The 12,091-nt window shown below is 32.7% G+C and overlaps 2 protein-coding genes across 3 annotated transcripts; one reads left to right on the forward strand and one right to left on the reverse strand.

Moving 5' to 3' along the window:
* The first annotated feature begins 2,565 nt into the window (after positions 1–2,565).
* Positions 2,566–6,027, forward strand: LOC143544387 (diacylglycerol kinase 4-like). Of its 2 annotated transcripts, none has more exons than XM_077036504.1 (11): positions 2,566–3,015; positions 3,729–3,851; positions 3,946–4,083; positions 4,167–4,252; positions 4,312–4,405; positions 4,482–4,557; positions 4,645–4,727; positions 4,846–4,916; positions 5,010–5,087; positions 5,291–5,378; positions 5,454–6,027. In XM_077036504.1, the coding sequence occupies exons 1-11, from the start codon at positions 2,680–2,682 to the stop codon at positions 5,802–5,804; spliced, it is 1,524 nt and encodes a 507-aa protein (XP_076892619.1). In that variant the 5' UTR covers positions 2,566–2,679; the 3' UTR covers positions 5,805–6,027. The 2 variants fall into 2 exon arrangements, with proteins under 2 accessions (XP_076892619.1, XP_076892621.1); XM_077036506.1 differs by having other exon boundaries at positions 4,312–4,399.
* Positions 6,028–9,630: 3,603 nt separating this feature from the next.
* On the reverse strand, positions 9,631–10,271 carry LOC143544388 (protein GLUTAMINE DUMPER 2-like). Its single transcript, XM_077036507.1, has one exon. It carries the CDS (start codon positions 10,234–10,236, stop codon positions 9,679–9,681), a length of 558 nt encoding a protein of 185 aa, XP_076892622.1. The 5' UTR covers positions 10,237–10,271; the 3' UTR covers positions 9,631–9,678.
* Between the last annotated feature and the right edge of the window lie 1,820 nt (positions 10,272–12,091).

The raw sequence follows: 12,091 nt of genomic DNA on the forward strand, positions 1-12,091 counted from the left end.
GAAAAATGGGTTGTTCGTTTACGTTGAATACCTGTATAACTATAAATGGTTTTAGCCGTCCTCCGGCTACCCTCCTTATTTTACACTCCTTGTTTATTTTGTGGTAACTAAAATAGTATAAGTAATGGTCTAGGAACTAAATTCGGATGAGGGACGAATATGATGATTGGTTTAGATAGGGATTTGTGTGTTAGACCGCAATCCACACACCGACGAATGGGACTCACCCATGGGAATATAGAGAGGAAACATAACATGTCACAAGATTGAGGTGAAGTTGGTATGCTTTGTGAGCCATGTTTTTAGGGATGAGGGCTTTTGGCGAAGCCAATACAAGTTCGATTTTGGAATCCTTGTCTTTATATGTGATGACACCATTTGTGGTCGGCTAGATCACCTATATGATGTATTTGTGGTGGTCTAGGAACTGAATCCGCCAAAATTTGGGCATTGGTGGTCAGACTTTTAAAAGATTGTGTCGAAGGTCGTGTTATTAGATTAAAATCAATTATGCTTAATTAATTAAAAAATCTTAAATAGCCTATTATTGTATTTCATAACTACATGAGTAGGCCATGTGCTATACACTTGATTCTTCATTCTACATTATGTGTCATCTCATCACCTTATCATCAGCTCCTTCATCATTCATTCACACCGTTTAGCTCAACCTGTGCTATACCGAACATTCTGAATTCTCTTTAATTTTTGTATTTTTAATATTAAAAAAGTACACCCCTAAATCAATACTTTTGCAGTTCACTCAAATTAGTTACAGAACATTCCCTATAAACCCTTAAACTTTATGCACTCATAAAAAAGCCTCAACAGCAAATCATTGAATGCTCCAAGTTAAAATAAGCCCATTCTGAGAGCTTTAAACAATAAAGCTACCACCCAACATCACATGAAAAGCCATAAATAAACACTGGCCCCTACAACATGATTTGTACCCCATGCCATCTTGGTTTCAATGTTTCTACAATTTTGCAAATTTATCTAACTTTAGGAAACAAGAAGATATAAGTGTTTTTAGTTTTATAAACGTATTTCGCGAAATAGTTATAATAATTAAACAAATCAGAAATATATCGTATTTTCTTCTATGTACATAATAGTATGTACATATAGAGTAAATTACACCGAGGATAGTCACGTGGTAAGTCAAAATTTCACTTTTCTTTCAGCTTTCAGAAATTACATTTTATGTTTCCGAAATAAACTAGTCCAAATTTGAAGGGGCAGTTAGTTAAAACCACACCTAACCAACTAAGCATTGGTTATGGTATGCCTAGAAGAATATGGGAAATAAAGTCTTTTAGAGCCTTTACCTCAAGTTTGTGTCATGAAATTGTAAAACCTAACTATGGTTCAACTATAAAAAATAGTATGGAACTATGGAAGATGTTTTTATCACAATAAAAGCATAAAACTTTCACTGACGAAAATCCGTCATTAATCCTCTGGTGAAGATACAAACCGTCAATACTCGTTGTTGAAGAATAAAATAACCCAAGTTCAACTAAATATACTTAGTGTGTTTTTATTAATTAGCCGAAGTTTGCAATTAATTAAGGACTAGTGCAAGGCCAAGGGAGGGTTTAACTGTTTTGTCACAAACTTATGCTCAATTAATTAGGCAGGCCTAAACAAAGAAATATAAAAGCAGATTTAATTTAGCCCAAATATGTGGACTATGCAAACTGAAAGTGTTATTGATGGACTTTTTAAGACCATTTGTTGGGCTTACATGGACTGGTCCATAATCTACATATAGTTTATGGACAATCAGTATCTTCTATCTACAATAAAATAAAATAAAATAAAAATTCTACAATTAAATTTAGGCGTTTCATATCAAATAAAAGTTAAATAGTTAGAGTTTTGTTTTTATTTTGCAAAAAAAAAAGACAAATAACAAAGTATGTATAATTACAAAAAAGAAAAAAAGGAAACAAAAAACAGAGATATTGTATATTTAGTTACCTACAAATTACTCTTTAAAATCCAATATTTCACATTAGTAACATGTATGACTAGGGTGTTCATCGAATCGAATTCGGATTATCTGAATCTAGTTTTTCAATTATCAATTACTTTGGTTACGACCGATACCATAACCAAAACCGGCCACAAAAACTAGTTTTTAGAGGTTAGTTAACCGAACCATTCGTTTTGAGTTTTATGTTAACTCAATTCGATTTTATCAGTTAATGCAGTTAAAATTTGGTTGTTCAAAAGGGGCGCGCGGATCCTCACAAGTATAAAATGTGTTGGTGTCGTAGATCTATATATATAGGATTTATGAAATCAAGTATTATATATAATGTTAGGCTAGAAAAACCATTAATGAAAACTAATAAACCGATTCGTATTTTTGGTTACGATAAATGTAAACATTTTTATCCGTTTTGCTCACACTTACAAAAAAATCAAAAATCCTAGATCCGTCACCGTTATTCAAACTATGCCCATTTTAATTAACATTGCTTTGTTTTTGAGTAATATTCCAAAAAAAAACTTTTTCTTCGTAATTCTCAAAAACAAATTTTTTTTACCATATCAAATCATCTGCATGCATGCAATAATAATAATGATACGTTTAAAACTGTCAACATTTCATATTCATGCAACAAGATAATAAAAGCCTGAATCCAACAACTTATAAACAACAAAAAGATGGAATCATCATCGGGGTCGGAGGCCTCGATGACTAAAAGCAAATCGAAGGTGCTAGAATCGATCAAAGGATGCTCGTTGAAGGGAGTGCGTATTGCGAAAGACGAATTGAGGCGAAAGATAACAATGCCGGAGTATTTACGGTTCGCCATGCGTGATGCCATTGCTTCTAAAGATATTGAAGCCGGAAAACACCATTATGATGGTGGTGGTGGTGGTGCAACTCCTGTTGTTGCACCCGAATCACCATTGGTTGTTTTTGTTAATGCGAAAAGCGGTGGACGGCATGGGTCGGAGCTCCAAAATAGGTTGCAAAAATTCATGTGTGATGAACAGGTTTTTGTTTGTTTATTAGTTGATATTATATGGTTGTAAATGAATCGAACGATCATGAACTGTTCGGCAGGAAGTTCGTTCATGTTTGTCCATTTAATAATTGAATAAATATGTATAAAGAATTTTGTTCGGTTAGCTTAACGATTGAACACAAACAGAGGCTAGGTGTCTGTTCATTTGTGTTCGTGAATGTTCGGTAATGCGTTTGTTTAGGTTTGTCCGGTTACGTTCATTTGTGTTTGCTAATGTTTGTTTGTGTCGTTAAGTGTCCATTAGTGTCCGTTTACAAAGTTAATGAACGAACACAGGCAAACACGAACAAACTCAATTCCTTAATGAACGAACATGCGCTATTGTGAGATTCGCTTATGTTCTTTCATTTAGTAACTGAACGAACATGAACAAAGAATTTCGCTCAGTAAGCTTACCAAATGAACATGAAAGGATGCCACTTCCGTTTCTTTGTGTTCGTGAACGTTCAGTAATGCGTTCGTTGAACGTTTGTTACTGTCCTTTTGTGTCCATTTACAAAATTAATGAACCAACACGGGCGAAAACGAATAAACTCAATTTCTTAACGAACGAACAAGGTCACGAAACTTCGTTTAGTTCTTGAACCGTCCGTCTGTCCAGCAAAAGCTCGACTTATCACATGTTAATCATTAAATTTAGTGAAAGATTCAAGGTTTAGTTATTTTTTTTGTTGTGGGCAGGTGTTTGACCTTCACAATATCAAACCTCATGAATTTGTTCAATATGGGTTAGCTTGCATTGAAAGCTTTGTTGATATTGGAGACTGTTGTGCCAAAGAAACCCGTGAAAGATTAAGAATTATAGTATGTGATTATGCGTACTGTCAAATAAATCAACTTAACCTATACAAATGTAATGGAAATTAATAAAGATATTAGTTTGTTTTTTTCCAAATAGGTTGCAGGAGGTGATGGTACTGTGGGTTGGGTCCTTGGGTGCTTGGGAGAGCTTCACGAACGCGGTCGAGACCCTGTTCCACCGACTGCGATCATACCTCTCGGTACAGGAAACGACTTGTCCAGGAGTTTCGGTTGGGTAATCTAGTTTTTTTTCAATTTGTATTCATTTTAGTTTTTTGTTTGCAAATAGTTTTTAAAACTCTTGAAAATTATTTTCAGGGCGGTTCGTTTTCTATTAAGTGGAAAGCAGCCGTAAAGTGGATACTCGATCGTGCTATTAATGGTCCAGTTGCGCGCCTCGATAGGTAACTTGTATTTAGTTTAGGGTAATGTTTTGGGTTCTGATTACAATTGTTGTTTGTAGTTGGGACTTTGTGATATCAATGCCAGCCGGTGCGGAATTGGATACTCCTCATGCATTGAAGCATACCGAAGAGGTTGTTCTTGATCAGGTTCGGGTTATACGTATGCACATATGATAGATACATCAAATACTTTCAATCTATAGTTGAATATTAATGTGATTTTTTGCAGGATTTAGATATTGAAGGGCAATTGCCTAAGGAAGTTTCTTGTTACCAAGGAGTTTTCTATAATTATTTTAGCATAGGTAAACCACTTTCAAGATTCTTGAACTTTAATAATATGTTATATTGTTATATGTATATGATCTTATTATGAAGTGTTTTGTGTACAGGAATGGATGCCCAAGTGGCTTATGGTTTTCATCAACTACGCAACGAAAAACCTCATCTTGCGCAAGGTCGCATTGCAAACAAGGTCGAGTTTCTTGCAAAATTATGCACATTATGTGGAAACCTATTGTTATGAACACATTTTTTATAACATTTTAAGGATATAAAGAGTGCTTGATCGTTGTACCGCGATTTTGTCACAGATAATTTACTCTGGATTCTGCTGTAAACAAGGATGGTTTTTTACACCTTGTATAAATGACCCAGGTTTGAGGTAAGAATTTGTTCTTTTATGTTTTGTTTTAACTATGTTATAGAGTAATCAATCTTACCTTAGAAATTGCCTAAAATGGTTTGACTCTTGCAGGGGACTCAAGAACATATTAAGGATGCATATTAAAAAGTTAAATAGCACAAAATGGGAGTTGGTTACTCTTTCATCAAGGTAATTAATGATGCATATTAGAAAGTTTTCACACTAGTATATGAAATTATCTGGTTAAAATTACTCGATCGTTTGGATTTTTGGGAATCCCATATACATAACAAATACGCATTTTTAATAATTTCATGTTTCTAAAAAGTTTACAAGTACTATTTGTTATGTCATCTAGGATTATATAACGGTTTAAAACATGTATTTTGCAGTATTAGGTCTATAGTCGCATTGAATCTTCCTAACTATGCAAGCGGAAGAAATCCATGGGGTAACTTGAAGCCAGAATATTTAGAAAAGGTAACGTATTTTTAACCAAACTCGCATACGTGAAATGATGTTAACTTAGATTTTTGAAGTATCTTTTGAATACAGAAAGGTTTCGTTGAGGCCAATTCAGACGACGGTCTCTTGGAAATATTTGGATTAAAACAAGGATGGCATGCGTCATTTGTTATGGCCGAATTAATATCAGCAAAACACATTGCGCAGGTAAAGATAACGTCCTCTTTTTGTTTGAATAACGTTGTGGTTTATGTTGTTTATGGTTGGTCAGCGTCTGCAATTCGGTTTGAGTTAAGAGGTGGCACATGGAGAGAGTGTTTCATGCAGATGGATGGTGAACCATGGAAACAACCCATGAATAATGAGTATTCGACGTTTTTAGACATTAAACGAGTGCCATTTCAGTCGATCTTGGTTAAAGGAGAGACCGGTAATTCTTGAAGGATATGTCTGTAAACTAATAAGAGTTGTTTTGTACATTAACTGTATATTATGGAAAAATTACATCCCAAAAATAATTTTAGAACAGCGCGAATGAGACCAGAGACTATGCTTAATAGTTCCAGTTTCTACACATGTTGTGTTCATATGCTCGGGTTATCTCCAACGGTCCGCTCGATAACTGGTTGTGGTCGATCGAATGCAGCATGTTCAACAATTAGACTTAAGGTTTCATGCAACATTTTAGCATCTTTAACAGTTTTATTTTTCTTTAACCAACATATTTTGTCTCTTATACATGTAACTGGTTTGCAAAAACCAAAACAAATAACATAAATTAATCAAGTATTTTTTTTATTGATGCAACTGAAACACCCCCCCCCCCCCCTCTCTCTTTGGTCTTACAAAACCCATTCGGTGACGTTCTTCACGACGCCTCCGCATAAGGTAAAAACGTCTCTCTCTCCTTCATCCATATAATGTTAGTATTAAAATAGAAGTGTGTTCTTTTAGGAGATGAATTGAAACACGTATCAACTAATAGGTAAATGATCATAATTCAATAGTTCAAAACTACATAGTTATTTTAATTCAAAAAAATAATTAAACAAATAAAAAGAAGCTTAAAAAAATGTAGAAAATCTGAAAACAGAAATGGCTCTTTGAGAAGTCTTCATCATTTTATAAAGCCTTTATAAACCACTCCACTTAAAATGCTTTCTGTAGTTATCATCTAATGGATAATAATATAAATATTAAAGGCAGTGTTTGACAATTTCTAGTTAATATGACATCATAAGCATATACTGTTTACGTCTTAATATCTTTTCTTTATAAGAAAAAATACAAAATTTATAAAGTATTGCAGCCTAATAATTTAAGCCTTTAATTTATTATATATTTTTTCTATTTTGATAATATTTTAACTAGTGATTTTCTTGTTCTTATCTAAGAGAACACCTATTTTATAACTCAGTAAAGTAAGGCGTATAAAAAAACTTAAGAGACATATATGTCACTGATACTAACAAATTTTATAACACCTATATATTTTATAATGTTTTATTAGCTAGTGATATAATACATATTCGAAACTAAACTATAACAAATATGTATTGTGCGTTTGCATGATCGCCTAATGATACTTAATTGCTATAATTTGGGGGTCTGATCTTACGAAAAAGAAAAAGACATCAACGCAGATCGAAACTAAACTTAACAAATCCAAATATATAACATATATTGCATCATCCCAAATTTAAAAAAAAAAAGAAGAAGAAGTAAACATACAGGCTTACAAAATTGAGGATGGAAGTATGAAAAACGGTACTAAAACAATCTAAGGTTAACAAATGAAACCGAACCTAACAACATAACCTTAAACCATAGATATGCTAGACTATGGTAAATTGGTAATCATGCTAGCTTGGGACTACACATAATGAGACTAGTTAAATAAAAAAACTTAGGTGTTTGAGGCAGGTAAGTGATATACGCCCGATAATTATCCGATAATATTACCTGAATTGAAACTAAAAATATCAGTATATTTTATAATATGGACAAACATAAAAAGTCATAAGTTATAGCTTTTAGAAACTTGAAAAAATATATAATATAAAAGTGTAAGTAGTGTATTGAGTATTATATTCCAATCGGGTTTTTAAGTTAATTTAAAATTAGATTTTGGGTAATGGGTAAATAGCGATTCTTTTTAATCGTAAATGGATACATTTGATACCTAGAAACCCAGTGGGTATTATTTTAGAGCTACGGATTACTAAAATTCGACTCGGTAATCAAGTATTATTTTAGAACTACGGATTGCTAATATTCGACTCATTACTCATATCGTCTCCGTATTCATCTCTATTTGTCATTACATTGTATGCATCAAAGGAGTAGCGGGATTAGGTTAGATTTTAATCTCAACTGTTTTGTCAATATTTAACTATTCACTCTAAAGATCATTTAATTTGTACGTTTTATATAAAGCACTTTTGACTTAAAAATTGAATATTAATCATTCCTTTTATTCATAAAAGAACTCATAATTACAAAAACTTTAAAATAATATAAAACTGTAAAGTGTTAATATTTTTCTGAAAAAAAAAAAGAAAAAATTGATTATTTATACCATCTATTAGCGATAAAGACCAAAACCATTACGTATTTCAAACAATAAAAATGTGAAAAGAAATGATCAATGTTTTTAAAATGTGACCTTCAAACCTCTAATATTGTATATCAGTAAAACACGTGGCATTATATTTGGAATTTTATATTGAAGAAAAAACTTAGAAAAGCATAGCTGGTTTTATGATGCGTAAATGTTGGAGTTACTCCAATTGTCCTGGCCGTGTAGGTCGGATTAGTGGACAAAGGTGATGAACCACGGTGGGTCTCCCATGCACAAAACTTGTATTTCTTTGGCCAAATTATATATCTAACTTTTAAGAATTCGGAAAAGGAAAACATACACAATGATTAGTTTAAGTTAGTACCAAACTACCAAAGTTTATTAATTAAATTTTTTTTTTTTTGAACGGCTACATACACGTATTTATTCTCAGACCTTTATCTAAACTGCTCCAAGAAATCTACTTTCATGCTAAGTTTTACATCCTGATCTTCATTTCTGAAACAAGAGCCTTTACCATTAAGCTTTGATCGGAATGGCAATTAAAATTATTATAAACAATCATGATAGCTGAACTTGAATGCTATTAACCACATTAAGGAAACTCTAATTAGGAATTTCATTGGTAATTCATGAAATTTGGTGATCAAATGATGAATTAATTAAAATAAAACAGGTCTCCTTTTTTTCACTAATATTAAAAAGTTAAAAGAATTTTAATTAGTTATTTGCTATAATGTTAACATAGTTGTTTTGGAATTTATGCAAATTATGATATATATTTTTTTTATTAAAAACAACATTATTTTCTTTTTATATTAGAATACACATTTTAATTGATGCTCACATACACATAAAAATCATGTGGTGGAGTGGTAAGGAATAGACCTGGTGTTTCATGCAATCCAGCTTTAATTCCTGCTCCTCATTGCTTAGTTTCGGTGGCTTCACGTGATGATAGGAGACTAGGCGAGTAGGTGGCGTAATTTGCTAGTTGGGTCCTTGACTGAACCGGTTTTATCTCGCTGTGCTGTGGTGCCTTCGGGCGAGTGTTCACAGGCGTTGGCCTTAGGTGAAGATTTTCTCGACCCGAATCGGAAAACAAGTATATCTCAATGAATTTAGTAATTAGTAGTTCAGTTAGATAATTCGTCAATTGTTAAGAAAAAACACATAAATATCATGATTGCTTTCATACGCACATCTTTTCATGAATAACTTGCACAACTTGACCACGTTTGGACCCCAAATAATTTCATATAATCATACAAACCAAAAGATGAAATGATGAATATTATTTTTTCAATTTAGGAAAAATATCGATGACACTTTTTAAAGCAAAATTTCAGTCACATGATCTAAGTTTCCCATGTTCTGAACTTAACTTTTCATAGCAAGGGAAGACATGCATCCCTCTTCTCTCCTTCACTCTCATAAAACACGCCTGTTACAATTCGTGAAAACGAATTTCTCACCTCTGTTCTCGTCACATCATCCCCAACCGTCCATCTCTCTTTCATATCAGTTCAACAATCTCTAATCACGTAGTTAGAGATGTTGTAACTTAAAAATTTATTCTTCGGAACAATGATATGTTTTTAATAGATATAAAAGCTATATTTATTATATAAAAGCCACAAAATTTATAGAATTGAGCAATTAAAATTCTAAACATGACATATCATTTTTCACAATTAGAAGCATACAACACAACTTAATACTTATTCCAAACACTCACCTTCTCATCTCCTCCACCATTTCCACCTCCGATAAGGACGAACCACTCTCCGTCGCCAACGTCACATTACTCCGCCAGCTGCTACTACCAAACGACGTCGTCCTGCTCGAACTAGCCGTAGCCAAAAAAGTAGGTTTATCTTCTCCAGCCATTATCACCAAACACTTTTCATGCACATCACACAACTCCACCCGATTATTATTATTATTATTATTATTATTATTATTATTATTATTATTATTATTATTATCTTCAACTGATGACATACCATCACCGTTTATGTTACCGGATTCAACATCTCCATTATTATTATTATTTTCATCCAAGTAGCCTGAGAGATTCCAGTAAGAGCATGCAAGAACCAATAGAGCAAAACCTATGAGACCCATCATGGCAGCAAGACCACCGAAGAGGTATGGTATCGGCGTATGAAATGGTGACGGTTTAAGAGCCACAGCCGGTGATGGAGCTATTGAAGAAACTGATTCCATCAAGTTTTTTGTTATTGTGACTATAGGTTTAAGGTTCAAAGGATCATAGGAATGAATAAGCATATATATCAAAGACTTTGGTCTTATTGTGGGGGCTATGGAAATACATATTGTGATATTGAGACACTTGAACTTTATTGAAATGAAGCATTAATTAAAATTAAATTATTATATATTTATGATATCGATTGTTTAGTTTATTTTACATTAAACGCATAAGCTAGTTAATTAGGCAAAATATATACTCAAGGTTTTTATTTTCTTTCAGGCATAAAAAAGTCTTTCCATATATGTTATTTATTTTAGTTTTTAATTGAGTGTGTTTTAGAGACGTTTTTCGGGTTTTAGATATTTTGAGTCAGGTTGTTTGGTTTTCGGACTTAGGTATAAAATGTAATTTTTTTTTCTTTTCATAAAATATCATTAAATTCACATGTTGCTAATAATTTATCTTCAAAATTAAAACAACATTTGACAATATGATATGACAATGCTCAAAAGTTCCGAATCAAACTATAATCTCAATTGAATAATTGTTCCAAACTTCAAAACAAAACACATGAAAAATAAAACAGTACTGAGACAATAAATGTTTGGTTTTTTTTTTGTCAACTTGTTTGGGTTTTTGCTAGGAAAATTGACCCGATAACCGTTTGGATTGGTCGGATTCGGTAAAATGAATAGCTCTATTGTAATTGAGGTTATTTTCAGAACCGACGTTACATACATGACCGGCCTAGAGGAGGGCCAAGGTGGGCAAATATCTTGAGCCTGAAAATTTTATTTTTAAAAAAATATATTTTTTAGTTTGACCTCTTTCTTCTACTCGCTCTAATCTCTCAAATTTTCAGGGATTCTAGGAGACGGTCTTGATTACGTATATAATCATAGCCTTAGTGTTATAAATTCACACGACTAACTGTAAGAAAGCTTCAAATTACGACACACAAATGTTAGCAAGAATGACTAATGAGAGATTAAGGTTTCGATCCTGAGTGGTGTTCATTCTTACACAAATGGAGAAGATATGGGCTTATGAAGAAGCTCGGCTTAGGCAAGACTTAGCTTTGCATATAAGCCCATCGGGTCGACCGTACGTGTTCACTACAAATGTAACATCATAGATTCATAGTAGATAGTGAAATAAACACATGAATGTCCTTGAGGTTTTAGTGTTTTACTACATGCTTGATGATGAAATAAACACATGACTGTGACCGACACCATCCTTGATTTAAGAGGTACATGAGTATATTGTCACCTCATTTCGTCACACATAATCTCCTTGTAACAAGCTAATATAATAAACACTGATAAAAATAAGGTACATATATAAATAAACTATAATAACATAAATTATTTTATTATATTTAACTAGAATTCTCTAGAAACCCCATTTTATTAATCTCGTCTAAAATTTATAAATTAATAAATTTGATTATGTATATAACCAATGCATTTGTAAGTCATGTGTAGGTTACATCACCAACATAATAACCGTCGTCTCTCTCTTCATTATTTGTGAAACACCTTGAATTTTTTTTATATAAATTAATACTTTCAAAACAAAGAGAGAGACATGTATTTCTGTCGTGGCTTGTTTCAAGTTAAAACAAAAGTTACATATATGTATCACAAGATTCACAAGCTAGAATAACCCTAGATCTTCTCAAAATGCTTATAGAATTAACAAGCATATACGTCTTTTGTAAACGTCATGTGTTGATTTTTTAACTATAAGCCGAGACCTGACCCGAACAAACCGCACCGAACCCAAAATAAAGAAACGAACCCGATTAACCCGAACCCAAACAAGGGAAAACCCAAACCCAAACTCAGTTAAAAGGTCCATAATTCCCTATGCTAGCTCCACAATCTCTAATTATTAGAATACAAAGATCAAGAAGCAATTGGAAAA

The sequence above is a fragment of the Bidens hawaiensis genome, unplaced genomic scaffold, assembly GCF_021521415.1.
Source record: "Bidens hawaiensis isolate Kalapana, Puna unplaced genomic scaffold, B.hawaiensis_p1.1 tig00013566_1, whole genome shotgun sequence".
Lineage (NCBI taxonomy): Eukaryota > Viridiplantae > Streptophyta > Magnoliopsida > Asterales > Asteraceae > Bidens > Bidens hawaiensis.

Bases quoted from the DNA above. Each gene is read 5' to 3' on its own strand.
- LOC143544388 (XM_077036507.1), bottom strand. From the start codon at position 10,236: ATGCTTATTCATTCCTATGATCCTTTGAACCTTAAACCTATAGTCACA.
- LOC143544387 (XM_077036504.1), top strand. From the start codon at position 2,680: ATGGAATCATCATCGGGGTCGGAGGCCTCGATGACTAAAAGCAAATCG. The intron at 4,728-4,845 runs GTCGAGTTTCTT...ATTTTGTCACAG, and splicing joins AAGGTCGCATTGCAAACAAG to ATAATTTACTCTGGATTCTG. The intron at 5,379-5,453 runs GTAACGTATTTT...TTTTGAATACAG, and splicing joins AGCCAGAATATTTAGAAAAG to AAAGGTTTCGTTGAGGCCAA.